The sequence below is a fragment of the Bacillus rossius genome, chromosome 1 (assembly GCF_032445375.1).
Source record: "Bacillus rossius redtenbacheri isolate Brsri chromosome 1, Brsri_v3, whole genome shotgun sequence".
Taxonomy (NCBI): domain Eukaryota; kingdom Metazoa; phylum Arthropoda; class Insecta; order Phasmatodea; family Bacillidae; genus Bacillus; species Bacillus rossius.
Window position 1 is genome coordinate 377,232,269 of NC_086330.1, and position 24,654 is coordinate 377,256,922.

Consider the following 24,654-nt stretch of genomic DNA (forward strand, 5'->3'; position numbering starts at 1 on the left):
GGAAGCCCCCGGGTGACCGCTCCGCAAGCCGAGGGCAGTGTAATCTCCCCCGCGCGCGCGGAGTGATACGTGCAGGTCGGCGGCAACGCGCGCCGCACGGCAATCAGGCCGGAGGAGTGGGGGAGCAGATGATACACATCCAGCAGCGGCGGAGTGGCGAGGCAAACCGCAACCTCCACCGCGAGATGGACGCAGTCCCTGCTTTTGTTTCTGTGATTTCTTTTTTTTAGATACGTGTTCGACTACTTGTCGGCACGACAGGGGCGTCAATAATCTCTCCATAACCCCCCAGCCTCTTTGAAGCTTTCATAACCTTATTGCAGTACAGAGAGATGGTCAGTGTAGGGCTGAAACTGTCGCGTCACCATCAATAACTATTAACTATAACTGGAGACCGGAAAAATTCGCGAATTCATTTCGCGATAGGCTAAAATACAAATAGTTATACCTCAGTGCTGCCTCTGCCATTGGATCACAACTCACCTGGATGACTCTGGGCCAATGAGAAACACCCGACCAAAGCTTTATACGAATCACAGGCTGCTCACAAGACAGCAGCCAATGAGTGGGTGGCATTTGACCGAGTGTACGTAGAACTATAGAGTTCATCCTAGAGGTCATTTAACCCGCGAATTTTTCCTGTCCCTAACTATAACACCAGTTCGATTGGCGATCTCTACCACTTCACTTAGGTCCTAAATGGTCTATTCCATAGTTATTTGAGGAAAGAAACTTTTAATTATATAAAAAAAAATCCCTTTCCGCAAAGTCTACAGACGTAGATAGATTTCGAAGTACCTATTTATTATTGGAAATATTTTAGAATCTTCTATTAACTACTGGAACATTTGAAGAACTTGATGTAGCCGACATAACATCCTATTTTTCGTCAATATATAAAAACAATTATAGATTTAACATTTTCTCATATTCCATGGAGAAAAAATATTTTTAATGTTTTTTTAACTTGATGCATCCAGAATTTAATGACTTTAACGAATTTCATAATATGCCTAGTAAGGTAGTCATGCAATTATTTTTTATCTTTAAAATCTATTTTTCATCCCTTGCAGTAATACGTGTTCGTATAAAAATTTTTGGACAAAGGTTTAAGTTAATAATAAGATAGTTATAAGTAAATTCCAAAAAATTTGATACTAAAAAAGTTTTTTTTAAATTTCAACCCCCTGTTTTTACGGTAATAGTTTCGTTAAAAATTGTTTCAGCTAAAGATTTCAGATAAAGTTTAGGCGTTTTACAAAAAAATATATACTGAAATGAAAGTAAATGTATTAAAAAAGTAATTACATTTTATTTTTCTTCCTTTGTTATTTACACCCCTTGCAGTATCTAATTTCAGAAAAAAGTTTTAGATAAAAAATAGGCCTATATTAGTACATATTTTTTTTAAATTCGATGTTTTGTTTGCGAACGGATATATGTATGTGTATATATATATACACTTATATATGTATGTATATACGAGGGTTATTTTTTTTCAACCTCCGATCGGCTGTAATAAAAAAAAGGGAATGAATTGGGAAATTATTTTAATGTCAAAAGAAACTTACATCTTTACTCTATTTTTCCACATAATCACCGTGCAGATTGAGGCATTTGTCGTACCGATGCACCAGCTTTCCAATACCCTCTGCATAAAATGATGCCTCTTGCCTATTCAGCCACGTTTTAACAGTGCTCTGCAGTTCATCATTGGTGTTGAAGCGTCGTCCTCCAAGCCACTTTTTCAACGTGGGGAAAAGGTGATAGTCACTCGGTGCCAAATCCGGACTGTAAGGAGGGTGATCAAACACAACTGAGGTGTGAGTTGGCCGCTCCACATGGTTGGTGGAAGGGGGTAAACACAACGAGACGTGTCGATTCGTGTACGAGCGATTAGGGTATCGATTAATGGGCATGCCATGGAGAAATGAAACTGTAATCACACTGAAGGGCACTGTTAAAACGTGGCTGAATAGGCAGGAGGCATCATTTTATGCAGAGGGTATTGGAAAGCTGGTGCATCGGTACGACAAATGCCTCAATCTGCACGGTGATTATGTGGAAAAATAGAGTAAAGATGTACGTTTCTTTTGACATTAAAATAATTTCCCAATTCATTCCCGTTTTTTTATTACAGCCGATCGGAGGTTGAAAAAAAATAACCCTCGTGTGTGTGTATATATGTATATATGTGTATATATATATATAGGGGAACTGTGCCTAATACCGCACCGCTTCCTAATTCCGCACCCCATGGTATCTCGGCCGGTATGTGCTGCAACATAGCGGCAATAAGCACAGCTCGTAGCTGCGGGCAAAGTATCGTGTCGGTGGGAGAGTATAGCGTCCTCACAAAGATTTGCGTGTGCTAGGAGAGAATGAATTTTTTACTGTGAGCTAAATATTTGTAAGGGGTCACTTCTTCGATTTGTTTCAACAACAAAGGTATGTGTTTTTTACAATTTGACTGTATAAATAGCGTGTCATAATACCAAAGTGTTGCTTGTAGGAGTGGTTATTTTAATTGAAGTTACGTTTTTTGTAAAAATGGCCGCCTTTTGTTTTGCTTGCATTTGCCGAATACCGCACATTGAAGTAGTCCTAATATCGCATGGTGCGATATTAGGAATATCTTAAATTTTCTACGACTAGCAGCTTAATACAATACAATGCAACCTACATTACATTATTATACAGTCAGATATTATACATTATTGTATGTGGCATGTTACTTACATTGTATATAAAACAAAATATGTCATAAGTAGAAAAATACCTAACTATTGAAATTACTTTTGCGTAGTTTGAAAATAGCAGGCGATACATTGGTTAAAACAAACACAGTTTGAAATTGTCACATGCACACACATGCAAGCAGGCTGCCTGTAATGCTATCTGAGTGAATGATTTGTGATGTGTAGCTTACAGTTTTGTTTTGGGGAATGTTATGCGTATGCATTTAAGAGTTTATTTCAAAAGAATTTTGTATATTTGGCATTTTTCTTTACAGATGGCGCCAAAAAAGCGCAAACAGTGGTCACAAGAAAACATGAGAGATGCTGTATTAGCAGTTAGAGGAAAATAAATGGGATTGTCACGAGCATCGAAACTGTTTGATGTTCCTAAATCTTCATTGAAAGACAAAGTTAATAGTCGTGAGGAAGATGTAGATAAACTAGTTTCTACAAAACTTGGAAGGAAGCCAGCATTTGATGATGAAATAGAGGAGGCATTGGTAAGGTACGCATTGGAAATGGAGGCTAAGTTTTATGGCTTAACAGCTGAAGACATTAAACGAATGGCTTTTGAACTGGCAGAAAAGAATGGTAAATGCCATCCTTTTTCTAAGGGAGAAGAAGCAGCGGGATGGAAATGGCTACGTTTATTCATTCAGCCATTGATGGTTGTTATTAAACATTCCCCAAATAGTCTCTACAACTGTGATGAAACAGGTCTCACTGTCGTGCAGCACAAAGTTAGTAGGGTGGTTTCAGTAAAGGGGAAACGTCAGGTCGGAGCAGTATCTTCTGCCGAAAGAGGTTCCTTGGTGACTAGTTACGTGTATGAATGCCTCGGGTCACTATGTCCCACCACTTATAGTCTTTCCCAGAGTCAACATTAAACCAGAACTGCTTGATGGCACTCCAAATGGTTCTATAGCTGTGTGTCATAAATCTGGTTGGATACAAATAGACAGTTTCCTTCAGTGGTTCCAACAGCAGTTCTTGGCCATTGTGAAGCCTAACAAAGAAGATCCTGTCATATTGGTGCTTGATGGACATTATTTCCATACCGAAATCTTCAACTACTGGAGCTTGCTCGTGAAAATGGTGTGCACATTGTGTGTTGCCCCCCCCCCCCCCCCCCCCCGCCATCCACTGCACAAACAAAATGCAGCCCCTTGATGCTTCATTTATTTTGCCCCTGAAAACTTACTATGCTCAAGCAATGGAAACTTGGCTCAAGCAAAATGAAGGCAGAGTGGCAACTCACTATCAAGTTGGAAGACTTCTGGGAGAAGCTTACAACAAGGCAGTTACTGTTGAAACAGCTACAACTGGTTTCAAGAAAACTGGCTTGTTCCCTTGAATCCGCAACATTTTCGGTCAACATGAGTTTGTTAGCGAGCTCAACAGTAGCCCTCTATATAACGATAAAGTAAACAAACCTCATACGACACCGCTCTACAAAACAAAGGAATTCGGTCGTTAGGCATATCAACAGCAAGTAGGCCTATCCAACAAGAGCTTCATAAAAGTCCTAGTGACATCTGTTCATCATCTCAGCATGGTGTCAGGGAGGTCCTGCTGACATTTCACCTGTGCCTTCTCTGAAATCCAACCAAACAAAAACATCAAGAGGGAGAGGTCGACCAACCTGCCCTGCTGCCATACTGACAAGTTCGCCTTACAAAAACAAGCTATCCGATGATGTGAAAAACATATCTATGAAGGGTAGGACAAAACAGCTACAGATGGGCTACAAGAAGAATATTGAACGAGGGAAAAAAAGTTGTGAGACAGGTAAAACTCTAAGCAAGAAGGAATCTCTTGCGGACAACAAGAGCAACAAACAAAAGAAACGGAAGACGAAGATATCACTGTCTTCAGAATCAAGTGAAGAAGAGATGGCTGAACCTCTGACAGTTTCCACAGATGAAGAAAATAGTGATGATGAAGATTGTGTGTGTGTCCTTACTGCGACCAGTTGTATTCACAAGACAGGCAGGTGGAAAAATGGTTCTCTGTACAAAATGTCTCATTTGGTGCCATGAAGAGTGTTCAGGAACAGATTATTACACTTCATTCATATGTGATTTTTGTTTGGAAGGGTAATGCTACAAATATTTTCAAGATTTATGAGACTCGTATTTATTTCATTGTTCTAGTTTGAAAATGCATATTTAAAATTTAGTTTTAACTAGAAACTTTTTTTTTGCAACATACCAGCATAAGAACGATGTAAACTGAACCATTTGTTAGTTATTCTTTTTAATGGAAGATGTGCCAGATATATTAGTTTTAAAAAAATGGTGTCCCAAATATCGCACTAGTGTGCGATATAAGGAACACTGTTTTTCAAATGACGAAAGTGCATCAAATCCCTTTCTTTGTTATAAATTGCAAATAAATGAAAATAAAACCATGTCCAACATAACATGTTTTGCAGTAATAACCCTAATATGCTAAACAGCTGTTAATTATTTTTTTAGGAAATTTGTCTCCACATAAATCAGCATTTTCAAAATGGGTGCGATATTAGGCACAGTTCCCCTATATATATATATATATATATATATATATATATATATATATATATATAGTCCGCCAACCCTTGTTTTTTCAACCCCTTGCAGTTGTGGTTGGACATATGAAAAATTTATTCAGATAAAAGATTTTAGCATTACTACTACTACTACTACTACTACTACTACTACTACTACTACTACTACTACTAATACTAATACTACTACTACTACTACTACGAGTTATAAAACATTCAAACTGATGTAATATTTTCCACATTACGGGAGTTAGACCGATATTTCTGTTTTTATGTATCTGTGGACACGATAACTGTCGCAATTTTGTTTTCAAATCTCTTCCAAACTTATACATAAAATCTAGTAGGGTTTAAAAAAACACAAAATTGTGATATAAATATAAATAATTATTAATTTTGAGTAGATGATTTTGTGGTGTATGGACCATGAAACGTGTAAACTATATAACAATTTTCCGGAAGTTGCACCATGGTAACGGCTACAATAGGTAGTATTTATTTGAAATCTACATAAATGAGTACGTGTAACTTCGCACACGTGATAAAAGTGAAATTTCATTGGCGATTCAAACGTAGACCCGTAAGTATATCGTAAGGGGTAAAACGGCAGAGAGAGAAAGAAAGAAAATACATACTAAATAAAAATGAATTATCAAAATCATTACACACTTCAAAATAACTGCTCAGGATAAAAAAATTATTTATCAATCATTATGATTAATTAACAATAGTTATTACTAATGTTCTATTTACACCTCTTTGGCCAAGTACCTATGTTCTGTCATTTTCGCGTCAGGAACGTTTCACAAAAATGTTTCACGAAAACGTTGTATTAAAATTCGGTTTTGAAATTTTACTCTCATCGAGCGAAAAATAAGTTTCACTTCCAAAATACACACATAAGCCTGGGTATCTCACGCCATGTTGACTCTTTTTTCATTTCTTCGTCGTTACCTCAATGCCCAATACATCGTAGGGTTTTTTGGTTTGTGGGTTTGTTTTTTGGACTACTTTTCCCCATTTTACTATGTATCTTTTATCGTGTATTGTTTGTCATGTATGCTATATTATCCCTCTGTATTTTATTCGTGTCAAGGACTGCAGGAAGAGACAATGACCGCCTGGTATTGCAGCAAGTGTGTGTAAATAGTTTTTGTATGAATATACTTATTGTTGTATTTCTTGACTTAACCGCCATATGTAATCTCTTTCATTGATAAACGCATTTATAAAAACAAAACAAACATCGTCTCAAAAAAAAACTCTCTAATCAATTTCTTAGAAATTCTCCTGTCTGAGAGGGGAGTTTTTCCTGATTAGCTGCAGCTGTGGGCCAATCAGACATTCTTTTCTTCGCGTTTTTCAGTCATTTTCTCTCTACTAAAAAGACAGTTTATAAAAGAAGTAGGGAAACATAACTATCTCATCCACCGTCAGAGTATTCTTGAAGTGTTTTCTGCAGAGACTGGCGTGGTGCCTTCACAAGTGGGCGGGTCCACAACCAGGGGGGTGACAGTAGATAGGACGAACTGAATCCTTAAAAATTGGATCATACCATGTTTCGCCAAGATCGGTAAAAATAGATTACAAGTAGCTATAGGGACCGGAAAAATTCGCGGGTTCAATGACCTCCAGGATGAACTCCGCAGTTCTACATGCACTCGGTCAAATGTCACCCACTCATTGGCTGCTGTCTTGTAAGACGTCCCAACGTAGCAGCCTGTGATTAGTATAAAGCTTTTGTCGGGCATTTCTCATTGGCCCAGAGTCATCCAGGTGAGTTGTGAGCCAATAGCAGAGGCAGCACTGAGGTATAGCTATTTGTATTTCAGCCTATCGTGAGATGAATTCGCGAATTTTTCCGGTCTCTAATTACAAGTTTTGATCTCTTTAGTTTATTACATGTCCAGTTGTTATTAGTTTTTGTTAATCTAAGTTGCTGTTACAGTACTAGAAATTACTTATATTCTAATTATAAACAGTTTTAAATTACTTTAAATTAATTTAAGTGAAAGTAGGCCTATACTACATTTATTGCGTCATATATATTTGAACTGTTAGTAAAATTAATAAACGAGTCAATGTACTTAAGTGCAAATGTTGCGAAAAAAAATTGTTCACCACTTAAAGCTTAACACCTTAATTTAACGCAAGTTAAAAATATATGTCGTGAAAGAACATAAAACCGTATCACACATTCTCGTAACAATAACAGTGAGGCGTGACACGGAGGTTAATGTTTACACAATTATCGAGGACAGGTTGAGGTTGCTTTCGCCGTTTATATAAACAAAAACACGAGTAAAGTAAAATAAATAGAATTAATGTGCCGTACTTGCACCAAGCTTGTGAACAAAGATGCCAACTATCACGCGCTAAACCTTCCTTGGGTTGTATTTGGCTGTAATTTTTTCGTTGTCAAGTTGCAAAGAAATGGTATGATCGCAAGGGTTTTGTTTACAAATTTAAGGGAACGATCATTACTACGGGAGTGGCGCCTCTCCCTTTACTTACTCTATGGCCACAACTGCGCCGCCGGTAAATACGGCGGGTAAATAAAAGAAAATGGCGGGCGCGGAAGCGGCGACCCTCTGGGCCGAGGATAGAGAGGGGGGGGGGAGCTTCCTGCCGCCCACGTGACCGCCGCGACTCGGGGTCACGCGCTGCGCATGCGCGGAGCGGCCGCGCGCTTCTCACGCTCCTGGCGGCGACGGCAGGAAGCGATCACTCGCGGACCTGCCTCTGTGTGAGAGCCACACCCGGAGTTCCCCGCTTTTCCCCCCGTTCTATCTCATTGTATAAACCGGTGCGGCATTACATTTTGCGGCCGATTAGGATAGGTTAGCTACATTATAAATACTTTAAAACATTGCGGATGGTTGGTTATATTAGGTAAGTACAGCTACATTAAAAATACTGTAAAATCATTTTATGGTTGCTTAGCAAATAACTTTTTAACACGTAGCTATCCAGCGCTAGGAAACCGTTTACATGATTTCACAGTATCTTTAATGTAGCTATCCTAACCAAATCAACCGTCCACAATGTTTTAAAGTATTTTTAATGTAGCTAACCTAACCTAATTGACCATTAGTTATCATGAGTTGTCCAAAATAAACATTCACGGACACACGGCAAACGAAAAAAATATGGCGGCGTACAAATAAATACCGTTGCTTTATTAATGGTCTTTCCTTTTATCAACACCGCCAAATTTATTTACAATGAACAAAAAAAAAAACGTTGATGCACGATCGTGCGTTTGGCTCTCTCTTCTGTGAAAAGAAGGCTTCCCGTGTGATCAACATGGGTGTGCTCATCGGTGCGACAGCGAAGCAGGGATACAGCTTCCGTATTGGAAAAAAGAAGGGGGTTGTCTTGTAAAGTCGGTTTACGAACGATAATTTTACGTGATAACGTCATAAGAAAACATTGATGAAAAATATCATACTTTTATGAATTGAATTGAATTATTATCACTGAATTATCATTATTTTGTATAATACAAAGGAGTTAATTAAAAATTACAATTTTTTTTCATTGAATACTAAGTAAAAGCAGTTGACTTTTTATACGATCGTTTATATGAGATAATAATTTTTATTTTAAAATTGTAACATAACCTATTATAACTGCACTCGTTGACCGATGCTAATTTTTTTTAATAATCAAAGAATAAATACATGAGATCATATCGCTAATCAAATTCTTAAAATGCAAGAATTAATTACCTTTTTTTTGCCGCAATTGTTGTAATAAACAATGGAAACCACATTAACTTTTCACTTCAATTTATAAACAGTTGACAAAACAGTTCACGTGTAGGTTGTATGCTGCCGCTGTCTCTCTTCTACTCGGACGCATCGGCCGATGGAGTGGAAGAGAGATAGATGCGTCACAAGCCGATCGTGCCTCTCTATCGCTTGTTCCGCGCTCTCGCTTGCACGCTCGGCTCAGGCGGAACGTGACAATGAGTCATGCTTTATCGTGCGTGCAGCCGGCGTTCATCGATTTATAAGACGTTATCACGACAAAAAATAAATCAAACAAGGATCAAACCCTCGTAGTTGGAGAAAAATTGTAACTAATACCCACAAAACATATTTAAAAAAAAGAAAAATGGCAGTCATTAGAACTGTCGACAGAAGTGAAAATTCAAAACTTTTTTTTATAATGTGTAATATGACATCATTTCTACGTCAAATGTACGTAAGAAAATGATTAGGATATTATATCAGTATGATGTCATCATGATATCATTTATCTTTACATCATTTTTTAGTCACCACAGATGTCAGTGGTAAGTATGTTAAAATTACGTAAAAATTCATTACCAGTGATGTCAGACCTAGGTCATGTATTCACGTGGTCAAATTAACTTCACTTACTGCTACTACAGCATGTCGGTGACGCGAACTCACAAGATTTTACCCATCCAAAAAAAAAGAGTCCAACACGCACATGATACAGTCGAATGTCAGGTCAGCTGCAAACTTCTACGTTTCAATAATCGAAACATACTGATTTCGCAATTATTGGCACAGGTTTTGCGATGCATTTCAGAATATGGCCAATGATTCTCGGCGAATTCTAATCAATCAGCAGAATTTTTCGTGAAAGGTGTTTTTTTCCCTTGTACAGTTCAAGGCTGCTCAGTCAGACCACATTAATTTTTCCTCACTCTGCAACACTTAACATTTTCACGGAGCGTTCATTCAGTTCTACAAATAACCGCGGCTTTTTTTATTGAATTTTTTTCTTCTGGAAATTAGGTTTAGTGGTGTTTAAATGCAAATGCAGCCTGGCGTGAACATAAATCTGCTAATTCTGATTTACAGATTTTTATTTTACCTCCGCACCTGTTTGACTGGTATTTATGTATCACTCGCCTTGGTCAAGACCGTCGGGTTGCTGGTAAAAGAGGAGGGGGGGGGGGGGCGCACATGTTACCTGTTTCAGTTCGAGAAAGGCGAAAGCCGGTAGAGCGAGACGTTTTAACACCCAAAGATTCCGTCGGCTTCGCCACTTTCTAAGATTTTTTTTTTGCATCCTGAAATCTCGAGAGTCGCTAATTGGAGCGAATTAGCGCACGAGTCCCTTGATTATCGAATGTCGTATAGCGGCGCGGCGGGTGATTAATTGGTTGGGTCAGGAATACCAACACAAAGCGAAGAAGAGAAATGCGTGCCCCCGTGTTCGCATCACAAGCCTCAACAATGCAGACTTTGGAAAGTCAAAGCCAGGAGGAAAAGACAGGAAGAATTCGAGGTTTAGCGTCGTGAAAAGCTAAACATTAAACAATTGTACAAGCCATTTGCAGCCAATCAGTAGTCAAATTCAGTGGTGGGTGCAAGAGGGAGGGGGGATATGAGGGAACGTATTTCCCCTGAAGTTACTGAAAAGTAAAGTGAGATGTCGGTGAAGGGAGAATGTATTTTGGGTGATAACACGTGGATACATCGCCAAATCACTATCGCAAATTTTGCAGGCCCCTCTCAATACGTAGCGACGTGCAAAATTCACGTTGTCATTCACGAACAAAACTGTATTCCAGGCCGTAATGTATTTTAACGACTTCTGTCACCGGTTCGCGGGTCACGTGATACGCCCTGGAGGATCACAAGCTGACAGAAACCTCGCAAGAAACTTACGACCAGGTCAAGTGCGAATCAATACAGACGGTGCGATGAGGCAGCTGCCAATCAAACGACGACACGTCAGCAATCTTGCATATTAATGTGGCGTCCGCCCCGATGCCGCAAATTAAGGAGACTTTTACATGTCACTCTACTAATGTGAAGTTAGGACAAGTGTTCTCAGGATTCTTTTCCTTATTGCTCAATCAGTAGGGGCAGGCATTTTTCGCGAATAAATCTGAACGCCTATTAGATTGCAACAAGATATATCCGCACCAACAGATTCTTCCTTGTGATTGGCGGCCGTCTGCGAGAGAGGTTGTTGCATTATTTGATCGAGCCACTCAGGACGCGTTTGCTTCCGCACTGACTTACTGTGATTGGTGTTTTAACAATCGACATGTACCTGAAAGAAACAGAACCAATCACGGGATACAGACGATGCTACAGTGTTTTAACTTTCAGCTAGCCTTGGTTTCTTTTCGAGAAATATGCATGGCCCTATCAGCTATCAATCAGCCAAGTGTTTCCCAGTATCCTCTATCAAACTGTTTGTGCCTGAGGATGGAAACAGATCTCAGTTCCCGAAACGTCACCACTGATTGGTCTTAAAAAGCCCACATTGTTCCTCTGTGCTGTCGTCATTGTGTTTTCCAGAATATCTGTTTAGTATCATCGTTATGTTTGTCCGTTGGTCACTGTGTCACCCTGGGTCTTGTTTGGTTTGTGTTATTTACTGTCCTTGTTCCAGCTGTCTCGTGTCTTCAGTCCTCTGGGTCCATCTGTGCTGAAATATATTCTTTTTCTGATTAATTCCTTCCATGAAATTTCCTGTGCTGTCTATTTTTTTTATATTAACCTTTTTGACATCGGCTGATTTAGACTTGTTTTATGTATGTTTGTATTTTCATATTTTTTTTTTTTTTAGTCCGTTACGGTTTGTTGTGACTTGCCTACCGTTTAACCAGCAATGGCGGAAGTCCAAAACAAAACAAAAAGAGACCTAAAGCAATCTTCCCCGGTGAAAGGAAGCACTCACAGTACGTAGGAAGTGACAGCGACACACGAACCACTGTGCGACTAGGGACAGCTCGCAGGGCAGTGGTCGTGGAAGCAGCTCGTCTAAACCCCGGTGTAACACCCCGCGCGACCACCTGTTATCAGCGGTACTCGACCGCCCCCCGCCTTCCCTACCCATCCCTGCCGACCCTACCTAGCAATTTGCACGATGGGGAGCTACGTGTTCCGTCCAGTCCAGTGACGCACTGCCCGACTTGCTCTTGGATCACCCGCTGCTGTGGATGGCTTCGCTAACTATAGGGAGTCTGTCCGTTTTGAAAAGAGTTTTACGTCGCACGACAGTGCACAGAGGACTGAGAAGACGGTAACCCCCAAAATAAAAAATAGTATATTATTTTGGACATACGACATCGCAGATTCACACTGTGTGTCACAAGTAAAATTTCAAGAAAACGGACAATGAAAATTGAATACACAAACACACAGGAAGTCAGCTGTTGTCAAATTTTGAATGCATAGTCATCACATATTTTTTTTTACTAGTCAAATAATATCACAGAACAGACGAACCCATTGGACTGAGAATGACGAGACAGTTGCAACAAGAATAGTAAATACAGACAAACAACAACCTTGGATGACAGAGGAAAGCAAAAAAAAATCATCTGGACATACATCGACAAATAGAAGAATCCAGCAATGGAATTAAACATGTATTCTAACAACACATGACAGCACAAATGAACACAGTATTCTTCCTAAGACAAAATGACATACAGTGTAAAACTTACAATGGCGTATGTCCGAAATAACTGTTTCCAAAAAAAAAAAAAATTTTTTCCATTGCAAGAATCTTGCACATTAGAGCTCCGAAACCACTTGGATACCAAGTCTGTACTAGTAAATATGGTTGTACTCGGGTGATGGAATCGAACCCGTGACCTTCGTCACACGAGAGCGACGCGTCATCCACCGTGGAGATCTGAAGACCACTCCAGGAAGTGGAAGGAACACTTTCCCTTCTTATTTGCATGTTTAATCGCATATATAATGCTGGTAGCGGCCCAAAGGGAGTGCATGATGCCAGGTTTCGCGTCTATGCTCACATTCAAATCACTTGTCCTACAAATTATTGCGAAGAGGGTTTACTGTTATTTATATATTTTGCGAACAATTTATCCCTATTATTTTAACTGCTAACTGTTAGATATTGTCAAATTATTTTAACATTGTCTTAGTAAAATTGAAGCAAATATTGATGGGAGTGGTAGGTACATATTTCACTTATTGAGTGTTGCACCAAAGAAAGGCGAATAATATTATGCATCTCAAAACATGGACTCCTACAGTATAGATAGTGACGAATATGTGAGTTCATTAATTACCAACACCACAAATTTAGCATGTTAGTTTTGTTTTTATTGTTTGAATGAGGACGTTACCAGCATACCAAAGACAAGCCAATACTGATACATTAATGGACACAATATCACGTGATAAATGATAGCATTATCGTGATGTAGATGAAGCAAAGCTAGCACACTTTCATAAATTTATTTTAGCCATTCGGTACGGTAACATACTTTAAACTGATATTATCATTATTTTAGCAATGAGCTGCCGCAATATGTTCTGAGTGTCAATATTGTGAGTTCAACTGACCAACCGACAGATTTAACCTCTGACCCGACAGCTCGGACTAATAAAATTAAAGTGGTTTGCAAAGCATGCGTCAGTGTTAACTCGTCTCAAGTTTGACAGTTCTCAAAAACACTAATGTGGTACACATGTCATTATTGCCACTTGTTGACTTAGGAAAACTGATAATCGCATGAAGTTGTTTACAAAAACTGTTGACGGAACAACAGAGGCGTGACCGTCGGCGTTACTTTCGATAACTGTCAAATTTGAGACAAGTTACGTGACACAAACTTTTAACATCGCAAATCAATTCATACTTAGTAATATAGATTATATATATATATACTAGCTGCCCGACCCGGCTTCGCACGGCTATAGGTACTAATGGAAAAAAATTAAGCCACATCTCCCATTTATAGTAATGGTAAATAAAAAAAAAAATTCCGTGAAAATTTATTACAATGCTGTATAATGTACCGATGGTTTCCCGACTCGTGCACGCAACATAAAACTGATGTACCCGTACTTCGCTACGGCAGTCTACAGGCAGATCACTCTTGCGCCGCTCATTATACATGCCCCTCCTTGTGGGTACGCCACTGCCGCGCGATGCCCGTTGCCATGGAGACAAAGAAGGCATGAACAATGCAAAATACTGTTCTCATGCAGACAAAGTACCCACTGTTGCCTGGTTTTAACCACCCATTAGATCTAATTTTCGGAAAATGTCATCCTGCGTAACATAAGGAACATTAGGGGCAGGCATATTTCGCGAAAAAATCTGCTCGGCGTCGGCGGTCCCTCTCCCAACCTCCCCCTACCCCTGCCCACTACCGTCACACCTCCCCCTCCCACTACCGTCACACCTCCCCCTCCCACTCCCGCCACACCTCCCCCTCCACCCCCCACTACCACCACACCTCCCCCTCCCACTCCCGCCACACCTCCCCTTCCCACTACCGCCACACCTCCCCCTCCACCCCCCACTACCACCACACCTCCCCCTCCCACTACCACTTGCAAAATTTCAACGGTGATGAGGACTGCACTAACAATGAAATAGCCGTTGCCATAGAGACGAATGAAGCATCAACAAAGCAACAGCCGTTGCCATGGTGATTTCCTACCAAAAACTGGAAATAAAAAAAAATTTAGGGGTGGACTACCCCTAACATTTAGGGGGATGAAAAATAGATGTTGGCCGATTCTCATAGATACCGGATAAGCACAAAAAATTTCATCAAAATCGGTCAAGCCGTTTCGGAGGAGTATGGCAACGAAAACTGTGACACGAGAATTTTATATATAAGATATATATTTATTAAACTCGTGGGAACAATCACACTGAATGGGGAGCAGGGTAGCATAACTCAGAAACTCAACAGAATAAAGTAAGTATACTGACCATGCGCCCAAGATGCTCAGCAAAAAATAATCCTGAGCAACAATGCGGGAAACTGGTAAGAAATACGCGAGACAAGTGATGCCAGAGAACCTAGCGGTGTGGAGTGTACCTACGTTTTTTAAGTGCGTGAAACTAGTTAACAGTGGTGACATCTAGCGGCGTGGAGTGGAAAACAGCTATGAAGTAATGCAGTGCGAAGTGCCTCCCGCTTCGCCAATGTTTCCCATGTTGTCCTATTACTACATTCGTTCCGAGTCCATCATTGACTGGGTTATGTACCAACATAGCTGTCAAACAGTGTCTCATGAAGGTCACAGCTGGTAACTATTTTTTTAAGTTTAAAAAATATCGCTTCTTTTGTTCAATTTCCAATACAGTTTTTGTTTGAATGATTCGTTACTGGTGAATTTTAATAATTTCCATCAAACATTTCGCATATTAGACGGGTTCTAAAATATGCTGGATGCTGGATGCATACAGCCAATCAAAATCGTGCCTATCGAAAACTGAAATGTCATCGGTTTCCGCCACAATGAAACTTTAAAATGGCCAGCAACATATAGGCGATTAAAGAGGTTAGAAAAGATAAATAACTAAAATAATGATCATATGTATTTCGTAAGCGAAATAATTTTATGAGTAAACTGAAAAATTATGTTTGTGTATCTTTAATAAATCACCGAGCATTTATTTTTATTATTAAACGAATAAAATTTTGAGTTAAATTTATATATTTTAAAAAATAATATAAATACACAAAAGTTCAAAAAATAAATCCAGCGCTGAGGTGCGTTATTTAAATTGAAAATGACATTAAAATTAGAAAGTTTGAGATAGCTCAACCAAAAATAAACTTTTATAGTGTGACATTATTTTTTTACACATATTTGAAGTTCTCTGTAGAAATGTATTTGATGGAGATAATTGGAAGCCATTTTCCGTCCAATACTACCCCTCCAACTATATTTTTGAATATAGCTGGAGACAAAATATTTGACAGCGTGACAGGGCCTTAAGCCAATGTTAGCCTGGTTCGGTGTAGCGTGTCTTCAGCGTAAGCTCGTGTGATTTGGAGCCACCGGGTCACAGTTCACGGGCGATTTAAAAAAGCACTCGCTGTGGAGGCAGAAGTCAACGCAGAACGGGGATGATAAACGTGATAATAAAGCCAATAATATGTTTTCAAGAAAACTTTTCGAACATTATTCAGCTCTCCGCTGACTGCATGCATGTAAGTCTTCACCTGGTGAAATGTCTTCCTCGTGCCAAACCTTTGGGTCGTAGATCCCGCAGCTTTTCCCCTGCGAATCCTGCAGATTTGAGCCTTAGCGACAGCACGTCACAATTACAACGTGTGCACGACGAATAAACGCACTCTGAACATGCTCCTCGCATTACAACGATACCGGACAGCCAGTGGCGAGCGAGAAAACCCAACACACCAGTCCGACGGCTGAGATCACAGGCGGGGGACCGAGACGCCAGTGTCAGCCATCTTTGATGACCTTGACCTTGACAGATCACCCCCTACTCAGGAGAAAATTCCAACACTTCGATTACGTTTTTACAAGTGACATCTGTCGAAAATTTAAACATTTTAAATGTTGTCATGAACTAAGTTTCCATAATCTATAAATATTTTCATAATATTAAGATAGTTAAATGCTAAAAGTACAATATATTGGGGAGTAGTAACGGGATAGTAATGAAGAAAAATAATTTCTTAGTAAACTTCAGAGGTTACCAGTGTTGAATGTTAAATTCAATCTATTTCCTCAAGTATTTTTCTACGAATATGGGTTCCTTCGATTACTAAATGTTTGGTGGTGTTTGAGGATTTGATGTGCGCACACCCAGAGTTGACATGATAAAAAGGGAGCTGTGAAGTTGTTATGGTAGGTTACCCCTACATAACGATTTTGCCCCTACACGGCAGGACATCTGCGAAACGTTCAAGTCAAGAGGGTTGTATAAGACTCAGGTATTGACAACTCCTAATACCACCAGGGTGATAAAGCCAAATTTCAATTCATTTAAACCGGGTGTTTATGTTGTGTGTTTTGATATGGACAGGAGTTTATTAATTATAGGTCAGCCTTCAGAAAATAATCAGGAAGAGGGTTTGTGTGTTTATCGTTTGTTTAGTATTTATAAACACTCCTCCTGTTTACAGAGTCTTGCAAACCGTGTCCTGTTAAGCGATACTTCTCGACGGCTGATCACGGCTACCTTAAGTGCCAAGTTGACATTTGTGTCATCTGTGAATCTTGTTCTAATAAAAAAAAAGTGTATTACACCAAACTGTTTTAAGTTTGATCGCAAGTAAACCGAACATATTTCTCCTTCGGCATCACTTGAAGAGCTGCTGCGGGAGAGATAACAGAGTGAGGAAGGGAAGCAAGGGTCGCGGCCTCGTACCTTCAACCAGAGAGGTCAGCAGGGTCACGTTGGCTGCCTTCCGCCGCCCCGCCGGCAGGTTCAGGCCGATCTTCTCCAGCTTCTCTCTGAGCAGGCGGCCGCCATTCTTGGACTTGGCCCTGCAACACCACACACACACCTCACTCTCCCTCGCTCACGCACCTCACTCTCCCTCGCTCACGCACCGTCCACCAGTCGCCGGCAACCAGCCTCTGGTGCTAATAACTAGAGACCCGGACAATTTCGCGAATTCATCTCGCGACGGGCTAAAACACAAATTAGTTACACCTCAGTGCTGCCTCTGCCATTGGCTCGCAACTCAACTGGATGACTCTGGGCCAGTGAGAAACACCCGACCAAAGCTTTATACGAATCACGGGCTGCTACGTCGGGACGTCTCACAAGACGGCAGCCGATGAGTGGGTGGCATTTGACCGAGTGTACGCAGAAATATGGAGTTCATCCTGAAGGTCATTGAACCCGCGAATTTTTCCGGTCCCTGCTAATAATTAGAGAGCTGCGAAATTCGCGGTTTCGATGGCCTTCAGGATAGACTGCACATACCCCTGTACACTCGGGTCAATAACGCAAGTTCATTGGCTGCCAACTTAGTCTCAGCTGGTTTGTCTGTGATTCGATCCTTCTTTGGTTGAGGGTTTGTAACTGGTTGAGATTCGTCCAGATGAGCAGTAAGCCAATAGCATAATTATCTAAGAGGTATATATGTTTGAATTCTAGCCTATCACCGAATGAATCCGCGAATTGTTGCAGGTCTCTACTAATAATGTTCGCAAGCTTCCACGGCCATCGTCCGAAGTAGCTTGGCTTCTGGGTTGTAACCACTGTAGTTAACTGTTCCCTGATGATGGCGACTGCAATGTCGACCGAAACGTTGGTGAATTATTCACCTAAGGACACGGCTACAACCCAGAAGCCAAGCTAATTCAATCTGTAATACTACAAGTGCCTCTCTCTCTCTCTCTGTCAACCAGTTGCCAACAACCAGTCTGTGATACTACAAGACAGATGTTCTAACTTTGTACAACACATGTCTATGGTCATTTTGTTCATGTATGAAATTTTGGAGTATTTCATACGGAAATTAGTCATAATTATAGACCGGAAAAATTCGCGGTTTCAATGGCCTTCAGGATAGACTGCACATTCCCCTGTACACTCGGGCAAATAACGCCTGTCCATTGGCTGCTTACTTGTAAGTCGTCTCAGCTGGTTTGTCTGTGATTCGATCCTTCTTTGGTTGAGGTTTTATAATTGGTTGAGATTCGTCTATATGAACAGTAAGCCAATAGCAAAATCATCTAAATGATATATGTATTTGACTCTAGCCTATCGCCGGATGAATCCACGAATTTTTCCGGTCTCTAGTCATAATTTTGTATTATAATTGATGCTCCATTTAACCATATTTTATTTAAACAATCGAAAGGAAATCTAGTTTCAGACAAATTGATTGTTTTTTATATCGTGCTTATTAAGGTGCACAGTTAATACTGGAAAGCTATTCAGGGAATGGTTCATTACAAATAATAACTTAAACTAATGCAGGTGCTGGGACAACACAAAGCATAAATGCCCCGGTAATAAGCCGAACCCAGTATTAGTGATACAGTTTCATTTATGTAGTTGCACAAATTTACAAATACCTGTAATTTTACATGATTATTTCGGTTCCACTTACAAAAAAAAAATACGGTGTGTCAACACTGCCTGGACACTTGCACATTGCTTAATTTAGTTATAGAGTAAGGTTATTCATAAAACAGTGAATAACCAGCGTAAGAAACGACTGTATTTTGTTCACGTAATAGACATATAATTTAATCAAGTTTCCTTTTTACATTTTGTCGGTTTTGAAGTGTCAATAATAAACATTAGTAAGCTTTAATTGCGAATAATAATTTATTTACAGTTATATCCCAGCAGTTGTATACTTTAATAATTTATTTTCGTGCACTAGAAGTCATAGGCTTAAGCTGGGTTCACTGGTAGGTAAAGCACTTGCGGCTATAAATGCACTGTCAATAAATTCAAGACCGACGTAAATTACATGACGTAGCCTAATCCATCACGTGTAAACTCCACACGCTCAATTCAATTCAATAGGTTTTTATTGACACACTTTTTACACTTTACAGATCTTGTTATTGCAACATGGCATTCCAGCACTCAGTGCTCTTTTACCTAATTTAGTTGATATATATATACATCTCTGATATGATTATAGTAAAACAATATTTAAATTAAAGGAAATTTTAAAAAAACCTTTAGCAATGTTTTTTGAAGCCTCTTTTGGCTCAATATTTTTGTTTTGAGTCTATACCTAAAAAATATTTACACTAGATATTCGCGTTTAGATGGCTAGTTCGGGTATGAAGGTCACACTAACAGGGGTGTCTTGTAACTACTTTTAAATTTACGAACAACAATAGTTACAAAATATCCGACGGATCTTCTTGAATTTACGGATTTACAGATTCGCTTGAATCGGAGTATGTACGTAGATACAGCTAACTGGAACGAACTATGAAGAAAAATCCGCACATTTAACGTGTATTCTTCTTTGGAAGGTCAGTCAATTTTTGTAATGTCTAACTGTGTACTGGAGATGCACATAAAATAGTAGCTTCTTTAAATTATATAATTTTGTGTTTTTACTGGTGATACAAATTAAATCAAGTTTCCGTCACATTATTTGTTTTACCTATTCGTTTAGTGATTATTTAATTGTTCTGAAGCCTGGGCCAATTTATACTTCAATCCTGGCACGGACTGATGACTTGGAATCGTTTCGTGTCCAGTTTTGAATCAACAGTTCGCTCGTAGAATTTATGGTAAAACTTATTTTTTATTATTTAATTCATAAATAAATTAGTAGATACATATTAGTAGGGATCGGAAAAATTCGCGGGTTCAATGACCTCCAGGATGAACTCCATAGTTCTACGTACACTCGGTCAAATGCCATCCACTCATTGGCTGCTGTCTTGTGAGACGTTCCAGCGTAGCAGCCTGTGATTCGATAAAGCGTTGGTCGGGTGTTTCTCATTGGCCCAGAGTCATCCAAGTGAGTTGTGAGCCAATAGCAGAGGCAGCACTGAAGGTATAACTATTTGTATTTTAGCCTATCGCGAAATGAATTCGCGAATTTTTCCGGTCTCTACATATTAGATTTCCACAAAACCATGAAAAACTCAAGTTTCTAGGATTTCGAGAAATCCAATTTGTTTTAAAAGAATTACATCCTATAAACAAATTATTTTACGACAAATGTTACTTAAAAAGCATTAATTCAACACTGTAAACCACCTGATTACCTGCTTTCACTTCATTAAAGGGTTTAAATATTGACAGTTTATATCTTCTAGATGTGAAAAAACATCTGGAGGGATTACCAAAAATAATCTACCCCAGTCCACGTATGTAAACTGCCAATTCACTTCTTTTTTTGTGAAATATTTATAATGTTACATGTTTTTAGGTATTGTGTGAAAATTCTCGAAACTTTATTAATCTAAGAATCAGATAAAACCATAGTTATGATAATGCTTTTTTCTAGGCGTCAGAAATTCTTTAAAACAGCCTTTTAATACGCTATTGTTCGTTCAGATTTTTGCACTCCCATTTAACTGTGATCTATCTACATATCCCATACAACAAAAAAACTTTCGATCATCCACCCGACCCAAAATCAAAATTATTCCTCTTCTCTTCGATCCCAAAATGCAGGGCGTTTTTCCCCCCACTACAAGTGAAGTCTTCTGTTTCATTTGAATTCTTATCTGTAAAGTTGCAAACACACACGTGACTATACAAACTGCACTACTGATTGAACGAAATTCGTAGAGTATAGAAATTATGTTTTTAGAGAAAAAAACACCTGTGTTTTCAAAATTTTATCTATAATAAAATTTTTATAATTTGAAGAAATCACTCAAGCGATCAACTGTTAAGCCAAATAATTCTTACAGTATTTTATATTATTGATAAATGAGTTCCTGAAGTCTTTACGCCAATTGGTAAGCACAAATAATTAAAATATTATGAAAAGTAATGTTTGTATCGACATTAATTTTTAAGTTTTTTTCTAAACTTTTGTATTTTGTCCGCACATATTTTCGCATATTTCTTTATGTTCACATTTGCATCCGCTTAATTCATACGAATATTTTGCTAATTTGAATATCAGAAACAAAAATATTTTACTGTAAAAATAATTTTAAATACGAGAAAACATATGAACTTCTTAGCATTTTTATTAGAAACGATTTTTCTACTCCTTAAAAAAAAATAAGATTTTTCACTAAGGTAACCTTGCAATTATATCTTTTATCAGCCTTTACTTTAACATTAGATAATAGGTAGGAACTTGAAAAATTCGCGGTTTCAATGACCACTAGGATAGACTCCACGATCCTCTATGTACTCGGGCAACTATCACCTGGTCATTGGCTACCGACTCGGGACACCTGTTTACTGCGATTCTTATGATTCGATACTTCTTTTGTTGAGTGTTTGCCATTGGCTCAGAGTCCTTCAGGTAAATTGCGGTCCAATCACTGACGCAGCATTAAGCTAAACGAGTTTGGATTCCAGCCTGTCTCGAAAGGAATCCGCGAATTTTTCCGGTCTCTAATAATAGGTAATAAAGCTTTAGACTTAGTATTGTAGATGATCACTGCCCGGAATAAGATGCGAACGGAGGAACCTGTGTTGGAGGCTTCGTCGCTAGTACCAGCGGGTGACGCTAGGGAGAAACCAGGGTTTGAGAACCGAATGTTCGCGAATGCCTAGAAACTGACATTCGTCGCACGAGTAGTACAGTTGGTGTGTTGAACGTGTGAACACAGGATCTAAAGTGGCTGCCTCCCATTTCAGGTCATGATTATATATTTATATTAATCACTGATAAACCTTTAGACTATTTCAATTGTTTAACTTGCACGAAATGAAAAATTTATACAGCGCATACGTTTTGCATAATTAGCTGCCAAAGTTACATTTTTAACATTTTTGGGTTGTACAAATAAGGAGAATTTGACTTAATGCAGAACTGAAACTTTTTAGGTTTAACTGCAGTGCCACTAGCCACTTCAAGAAATGGTTTGAATTTCTTTCAGAAAATATTAATTAATTTTACCAGAAAATTCAAAAATTCTCAAATTTGTTACGATTTTGACAGCCAAAGAAACATGATTTTTTTTTCTGTGATAGAAATGCATAAGCTATATCATGAAGTAGCCAGTGGCATTGCAGTTAAACCTAAAAAAGTTTCAGTTCTGCAATAAATTAAATTCTCCTTATTTGTACAACCCAAAAAAGTTAAAAAATGTAACTTTGGCAGCTAATTATGCGAAAAGTATGCGCTGTGTATATATATATTTCATTTTCGTGAAAAGTTAAACAATTGGAAAAGTCTACACGTTTATCTGTAATTACTAGGGACCGGAAAAATTCGCGGGTTCAATGACCTCCAGGATGAACTCCGCAGTTCTACGTACACTCGGTCAAACGCCACCCACTCATTGGCTGCTGTCTTGTGAGACGTCCCAACGTAGCAGCCTGTGATTCGTATAAAGCTTTGGTCGGGTGTTTGTCATTGGCCCAGAATCATCCAGGTGAGTTGTGAGCCAATAGCAGAGGCAGCACTGAGGTATAACTATTTGTATTTTAGCATATCGCGAAATGAAATCGCGAATTTTTCCGGTCTCTAGTAATTGCTGTAAATATGAAATATTGACCTGGAATGGGAGGCGCCCCATTAAGGCGAGTGCGTGTGAACCCTCCCGTATTCCCTCGCTGCGTGGATGGAAGCCAAACTTGCCGGCGCGGCGGCCAAGACGCGTCGCTCTTAGCGGGACCACTTCGGCACGTACTCCGGGTCTGTCCGGACCTCAGATCCCCGCGCGCTCATCCAGACACCCCCCTCCCCCTCCTGCTCTTCTTCCCCCCCTCGCCCTTCAAGCTGTGCTAGCGCCGTTCACCGCCTAACGAATTATTCCTCGCGCGCTCGCCTCATTATCCGTAACGAGCGCCGCGACTCATTTGTCTGCGGCGCCATCTTGGGCGCCATCTTGGGCGCTCCTGTCCTCCAGCCGCAGGGCTGCCACTCGTCAGCGGAACAAAACCACAGATAATATACATATAAAAAAAAATTGGTCGTCAGTAAAGTAGGTTTACGGACGATAGTTTAACGTAACAACGTCATAACAAAACAATGATGAAATGATTGCATACTTTTATGAATAAAATTGAATCATTTTTATTGAATTATCAATATTTTGTATGGATACAAAGAAGGAGTGAAATTAAATCTACAATTTAATTGATAAATTTACTTTTATTTGCACTCATTTATTCAAATATGTTTATTACTTTAACGAACAGATTATTTTAACTATTACTTTTATACATGTTTGCTATTTAACTTCTTCCAATCTGTGTTATTCTGTTAAGGATAGGATGGGAGTGTTTCAAGTTTAATGTGCCTCGGAAAAGTCAAATCGATGGTTGTTCCAATCTAGCGGAAGAGAGATAGATGCGGCGCAAGCGTACAATGAGCGTAACGGGACACAGCGTAACGGGACAATGTGCGTAACGGGACACTATTTCGTGCGTGCAGCCGGCGTTCATTAATTTATTAGACGTTGTCACGTCAAAAAATCTGTACGTTTAAGAAAGATAACTTTGAAAAAAAAAAAAAAAAAACAGTTTCTAATACCAAAATAAACTCATTGTAACATTTAATATCACGTTTTAAACCCACGGAAAAGATAATCGAGAGTTAAATAATTTGACCTTTAATTTTGTTTTATTGTGCTTAATTAATGTGCGTAGTAAATACTAGAAATATATTCAGGTAACGGTTTTGCAAATAATTTTAATTATTGGAGGTACTTGGACAACACAAAAAAAATCTGAACACAGTATAACTGCGAACAATATTTTGTAATGAAACAGTTGTGTTCATGTAAATGTACAAATTTACAAAAAATTGTAATTTTACACGAGTATTTCTGTTCCATTCACAAAAAAAATTAAAGAATAGGAAGAATTGTAAAAATGCCTTGCAAGACGTTTAAAAAATTTAAACAAAGAAATATAGTTAAATCTATCATCACTAGAGGCATGCAGATTTCGCGAAAAGATTTCGAGACTAGCTGAAAGTTAAAACACTGTAGCATAGTCTGTGTTTCGTGATTGGGTGAGTTTCTCCCAGATACATATCGA

The 24,654-nt window shown here is 39.0% G+C and overlaps 1 protein-coding gene across 3 annotated transcripts in view; it reads right to left on the reverse strand.

Annotated features, from left to right (window-relative positions):
- The window catches only part of LOC134528558 (transcription factor AP-2-epsilon), a 387,195-nt gene that overhangs the window by 17,166 nt on the left and 345,375 nt on the right, over positions 1 to 24,654 (reverse strand). For all 3 annotated transcript variants that reach the window (XM_063362291.1, XM_063362289.1, XM_063362290.1), the window contains exon 7: positions 17,407 to 17,525. In XM_063362291.1, coding sequence (XP_063218361.1) covers positions 17,407 to 17,525 — 119 coding nt within the window. The remainder of the gene's footprint in view (positions 1 to 17,406; positions 17,526 to 24,654) is intronic.